The sequence below is a fragment of the Salvia splendens genome, chromosome 8 (assembly GCF_004379255.2).
Source record: "Salvia splendens isolate huo1 chromosome 8, SspV2, whole genome shotgun sequence".
Lineage (NCBI taxonomy): Eukaryota > Viridiplantae > Streptophyta > Magnoliopsida > Lamiales > Lamiaceae > Salvia > Salvia splendens.
In genome coordinates this window covers 23,438,567-23,445,162 of record NC_056039.1, presented here as the reverse complement: position 1 = coordinate 23,445,162, position 6,596 = coordinate 23,438,567, and the positions used below count along the sequence as shown (strand labels likewise).

The window sequence follows — 6,596 nt, the reverse complement described above, 5'->3', positions numbered from 1 at the left end:
AGAAAGTTTTGTATCCCACATTGGAAAAAGATGAATGAATGCTCTAAACATGTAGTTATAAAAGAAAATACTTCAACATATTTTGTCCCACATCGAAAGTGAAACATAAAACATTCAAGGATGTCTCTATAAAAGAGAAACAACCAAGAATTGTTTCATAAATTCACAAGCACATCAATTATATAAGGGCTATTATGAATTTCTTGTATTCATTTATTTGTAAAAATTGTTTTTAAGTATAAAAATTAATTTTTATAAATAAAAAGTATTTTTTAAAATTTTTGGTTGAACCGCCGGTTCATGCCAAAAACCGGTGGTTTTGAACCGCCTCGTGAACCGGCGGTTTTTTGAACCGGAACCGGAACCGCCGGGACCCTTAGCGGGCCGGTTCCAGTTCATGCATATAATGAACTGTGAAACGCCGGTTCATGAACCGGAACCGATGGTTCGGAACCGTTGTACATGCCTACCCAAGTTCCAGCCTGTGATATGGTTGAGTGGATTGTAATTTAAAATTTTGACACTTTTAAAACATCAGGAAGAATCTCCGCTTCAACACTTTGATCTGCATAAGCACTTCCTAATGACACTCCATTCTATTTTCACTACTACAAACGATAGAGATGAACATAATCGAACCGAAACCGGAAAACCAAAGACAAATTAAGATCAGAACAATACTTGTCCATGATAGTAAATCGTTCTAAAATTATGTGTTCAAAGACTAATAGTTTCAAACAAGGAAAAATACATGTAGAACATCAAACAATGTGTAATAGAGGTTTAAACTCCATAACCCAAAAGGTTTATGCGCATTGCAGTCATTTCTCATCGTCCAACCATGTCCATCTAAACGTACAAAATCTCTCTCCCTATCTCTCTCTCTCTCTACACGGTCATTAACCACACCAACCGAGTGTTTCTCGACGCAAAAACATTTAAAAGAAACTCAAACTAAACGAACAACAAAACTTTCTTACATCTTCCATAGCTGCATTAGAAGTAACCAGCATCGCCTCTCAAGAGTGAATGTTGGCAGCTTATATGACCCATTACCCACCTCTAAACGATGACAAGGGTACTTACTGATTTAGATGTGTGTATCTATAAGTAACCAACATTCTCTGATAGTCGAGAGTAAGCTCCCATTGATTCTATATTTGCTTGTAGAAGAGAACATACGCCTGGTTGTGCAAAACTTTGCTCGTGCTGATGGTAGTAAGAGATGAATCATCAAAACGCAGCCACTGGCCATTAGGGCTACGGACATCAGCAGTATAGTGGCCTTTTGATGCTTCCCTCCCATGATGTGTTACTGTGGCAACAAGTTCATACCTCCGTCCCTGCACATATAGACATATGATATGATAACTCTACTGAAGAAAGAATGCAGTGGAAAAGGAAAAGGTTGCATAATCATCACCTAAAATATATTTTTTGAAAATTTTAACGGAAGGGGTAACATGCAGAGGGAACCATATATTATTAGAAGAAAGCATCTGTCATTATACTATTTAACGGTTAAATCTTTTCCTACCAACACATCACCTGCGCATAAGATTTATATACAGTAATCAAAACAAAAGATCCCTAAAACATCTTTGGTCATGAATAGCGTAGCAGCACTGTTTATTGACTGTTTACCAGATTTGTTTGCAACAACATGATTGATATGGGCAATTAAAAATGCGAATTGCTCTTCAATCAATCTAATGCATTAGGCATTTGTGGATGGAAAGCCATATTCAGGAGTCTTGAATTCAATAATCAAGATTTGATCGCTCACGTATTTTCTTAGTTAAACTGTTATCACAATTATCAGTAACAGGAAGGATGTGAATGATTCAGAGAAACGGTACCTCCACATTAGGGGAAACAAGCAGATCACGGCTCAATAAAAGTTCAAGAGGGAAATGTACATCCTTGTGCAATTTAGTGCTACCATAGCTGCCATAGCTAAAACGCTTCAGATGAAGTATCATAATCTTTGGAAGTGTTTGTATGTTGATAGACTTTCTGGCAGCAACGACCCCAACCTGAGATTTCATGATAAATTGTCACCATTAGTAAATATTCCCTTACTAAAGCCCCATGCAGTGTACATAAAGCAACAGGAATGCTTCGTCGCTAAAAGCAATCACATAAAGTAAAGGACAACCAATGAAGTAAACCATGATGATTATAGTATATACAGTGCGATTAAAACAATACCCAAACACTAGAAACCTTAAAGAAAGCATAGCATAGCATAGCATAGCATAAAGGGCGATTCAAATGGAAGCCATATGGAAACTGAATGTTGTCAACAAGAATTCTTCACTAGAGACTAGAGACGTCAACTTACTTTTCCTGCTCTTGATGCCCGGTACTCATCAAGTGTTTCTGGGGTAGAAAGTAAACGAAGAGCATCTTCAATAGTTCGAATAACTTCACCAGAGATATCTAGATGAAGTAGAAAAAATGGCTCGACTGTGGCAGAAGGCCTGTTGCCTGCCCATAACAAGCATAACAGTCTTAATCAAAATAACAATAAGTGTAAACAAAGAAATTTGGATTGCTTATTCAACTATGTGAAACCAATCCAACATCCACAAACACAAAACATAGACACCCCACTTCGGCTATTCCATTAGCTTTGCAATTCAAATGCCCAACACAAGCAAGTTCCTTGCTTTTAAACAGGATGATTGATGGGTATCTTGTTCCTCTCATTTCACAGACTTCAAAATTCACACTAACAAGGCAGCAGATTTTTAGATTCTACATACAACTTCCACTGATACTTTCAAGTTTTGGCCTCCTATACAATGAAATACGTAAGATGCTTGAACCCAATCAACCCAAACAAACATTTGATGAAATTCAGAGTTCAATAAAGGATATTTTGCAGTCTCCCCAGGTTTTCTGCAGACCCTACAACATCTACTAGCTACTGACACCTTTCCCTAATTTGGATGTTACTATCAACTTCTTTGTGCCTCATTTGGAAAGCAAAGGGCATAACCAATATATCAAAAAAGACATGCTTTGGTTCATGCTTAGTTCACCAGACACGAACCTAAGGATTTTCGTACCATTGGTATAGATTTGATCTCCTATTTCATTTATATCGATATAAGTACTTTTTTTATTCCTCTTCCACTTGTCAAAATAAACTACTGGAAGCAAAAATCTAATAACTATTGCATATATGAAATGTGCAGCCCAAGATAACAGATAATTCAACATCTTGCAGCACCTGGATTTCCATATCCGATCACCAATTCCAAATGAATGGAATTTGACAAGCCTTCCAAGTTGTGAACCCTATTGATCCTAGATGGTCGACTACCTTGATATGTGTGTGAAATTCCACTTAACTTATACACTTATCGCCTACATGCACACATTGCTCAAACAAAAGTACCACCATTCAAAAGGATATCAAGAGATGAAGCACGTGATGCATGCATGACTTACTGTAAACTAGAAAAAAAGCCAAAAATAACAAAATCAAAACATTAAGGCATATTATAATGGTCAATTAGAATTGCACAAAACATAGCTAGAGATGAGGAATTCAGGACAAGAATATTTACATCATTTCAACACATCAATACTAATCGAGCAATCAAAATAGTGTTTTCTCTAGGCAATCTAAGCCTCCAAGTAGCTCAAAACTATACCAGATAAGAGTCAAATAACATGCATCGAGTCTGAGGAACTTTCCTAGATTAGCTAAATTTGAGGGGTGCTTCAATGTAAAACTTTGTTCGGAGAAAAATATTCTTCCAGTGAGGCGATACTGATAACAATGCAGCAAGTGAGGCAATTGCAGTCAATAATCACTATTTAGTTACAAAACATCATAATGAGCAAACAGCATAAGCATGAAAGTGCAGACAAGCATCATGTAACTTACCTTTTGCCTTCACAGTACTCTGCAGCTCTCCACCAAAAATTGAACTGAGCTCTGAAGGAAGGAAACTCTGTCTTCTTATCACTGCAGATTTATTCTTTTGTCCAACTGTCTCCCACTCTTCATCTTCCGATTTGGAAACCAGAGTTTGATTCCTTCCATTCAAGTGGGACTTCCCTCCAAGCTTCAGCAATTCATCATGAATTTGATCCATAACAAAGCTCAAAAACTCTTGTGCATCCTCTTGCCTGAGAAGGAAGTTAAGTACACTAAGTTATACTATAAAAGTAGAAGTAGGGATGTCCCAGCTGCATAAAATAGCATATGGCATATATTTTTCAGCAATAACTTTCTGATGCAGGGATATATATGCATACATTAAAAGTAAATTTATTAGATGACTATATCAGTATATACCTATTTCAGGAGCATAAGAATACTTCACTATGAAATTTTATCTTCATGAGGTGACATCTTGTCAAAATTTATAAAATAAAAATAAAATCATCTAATAGGAAATAAAAGAAGACTGAGATACAGAAACAGACCTAGGCCTTCCTGATGTGCTCCAAGATACATCAGGGGTAAATTTTCTCAATACCACTTCAAACATAGTCGGGTTAAAAGGCCTGCCAGCTTCAATTTCAATGCTATCTTTCTTCTTGATATTAGCTCCACCAACCACGTCAAATTCACCAATGAACTCAGCAAATGCATTTAATGTTGGATAGCCAACCTAAGAATAGATAATAAAATTTCACAATGATTGAAGTATTGAAAACGTCCAATTGCTATTGATGCGATTTATAAAAAGATTTGACTTTTTAAAACGGCAAACCTTTGGGATGTTCAGCTTTTTTAGTTGCAGTAAAAGTTGAACAAATGGAAAACAAGCCAAAAGAGCTTGCAACGTTGCATTCAGGAAACACAGATTCCCAGGGTTGATCAAGCCTCGAGGTGTTATACCCTGGGCATCTAAAACAGCAGCATCCATCTTCAGAAGAGACTCTTTGTCATGAGTTTCAACAGCAGCAGCATTTATGGTACCATTCAACTTTAAACCTTTAAAACCCTTAACTTTAGGGATAACTTTTCCATCCATCTCGTCATCATCTGATACTTGTAAAGCTCGAAAGTTACTGCCATCAACTACTTCATTTCCATGAAGATGGTCCGTAGTATTTTTAACATTCCCATTCTCTGACGGAATAGGACAAGTTTCAGTAGCTGATTGCTGAACGGAGTGCTGGTTTCCCTTCTGGGTGGTAGAGCAGTGTGTATCTCCAGATCCACTGGAAAAACCAACCTGTGTGTCAGGTATATTGCCAAAGCTACCAAACATCAATCCAACATTTAGGGGATTGGCTGACGTTTCTTTCCTTTCTTCGGGCTGGTGGTCATTCAAAGGTTTTTGATTCAGTAAAGAACGGGTTTCATCCTCAGAAAAGGATCCAAAAAGCAACACCTGCACAAGCAAGTAGCAAACACAGGGCTATTTAGGCGCAGAGAAGGCCAAAAATTAGAAAATAGAGTTATTGGAGCCTAAATACACGAACTCTGGGTATTTGGTTTATACACCAACTTTGAAAGATTATTGTTATTTTTCAACAATTTAAATTTTACCCAAATTGCATCCAGCATAACGTTGGACTTTCTGCAACTCCTCAATTTCAAGTCCAAAACTTGTAAAGGGATTACTATATATTACAACAAGATGAAAAAAGAGGTGTATGCATCCCTATTTGATTAATTCAGAATAACTGAACTAAGCCTAGTCTGTGGGTGATAGTCTGCCCCTGAGTATTCAATTGGGGGAAAGTAAAAAAACGTATATTTCCAACATTCAACAACTCCATACCCAAAATATTAGAACAACAACAAATTAAAATTCTAATTTATAACATTGAGCAAACTAAAAATCTATAAACAACAAAAAAATTAGAAGAGCCGATAAGTAACAGAGATCCCACATCAAACCATTCAGAATTAACACAGATTAAAGCAAAGTTGAGTAATAAAAAGTGGGAAAAATCAGACCTTGGAAGGATCAGTCATGGTAGGACGTAATCCAGGAATCTAGCAAAAGTTGGGATACAGATTGAGGAATGTGAAATACAGAAGAAAGCGCTTGGTGAAAAGAATTAAGGATTTATGAGGGAATTTATTTGGAAAGGTGAGAGGGAGGAGAGCGGAGATTGAAGAAGACATGTGAGAGTTTGAACCTTGAGAAGAAGCATCTACCTAATACTCCTACAACAACAACACAAATCCAATTTGGTTTGGGAGATTTGAGGGATTTTTATGCTGCTGAGTTTTAGGTTTTTCATATTACAAGAGTGATGACGAGTCTTTTGTGTGGATACACACAAGTATTTATTTGCAAAAGGATATTTTTATTTAGTTTTATTCTGTTTCTTTTATTTGTAAATCTGATTAACAAATATTACGAAAGATAATACTCTAATAAAATATTGGGATATTGGTCTCTAAAATCATAAACTTTGCCTAAAATTTAGTATTTCCCGTGAACTTTGAAATTGGTATATAATATCACAAACTTTGTATTTTGTTTGTATTTCCCAAACTCACTCAAATAAGATATTTTCTTCAAAATTTTAGTTTACGTAGGCAACCGTGATACAATTTATGATATTTTAAACCACTTTTTAAGTTCATAACATGTAGGATAAAAAGTGAC

General features: G+C 36.2%; 1 protein-coding gene across 1 annotated transcript; it reads right to left on the bottom strand.

Annotated features, from left to right (window-relative positions):
* Positions 1-663: 663 nt before the first annotated feature.
* LOC121745588 (ubiquitin carboxyl-terminal hydrolase 24-like) lies at positions 664-6,245 on the bottom strand. Its single transcript, XM_042139544.1, has 7 exons — positions 5,936-6,245; positions 4,737-5,363; positions 4,447-4,634; positions 3,902-4,146; positions 2,345-2,490; positions 1,860-2,036; positions 664-1,343 (listed from the first exon to the last, which is right to left on the bottom strand). Exons 1-7 carry the CDS (start codon positions 5,951-5,953, stop codon positions 1,155-1,157), a joined length of 1,590 nt encoding a protein of 529 aa, XP_041995478.1. The 5' UTR covers positions 5,954-6,245; the 3' UTR covers positions 664-1,154.
* Between the last annotated feature and the right edge of the window lie 351 nt (positions 6,246-6,596).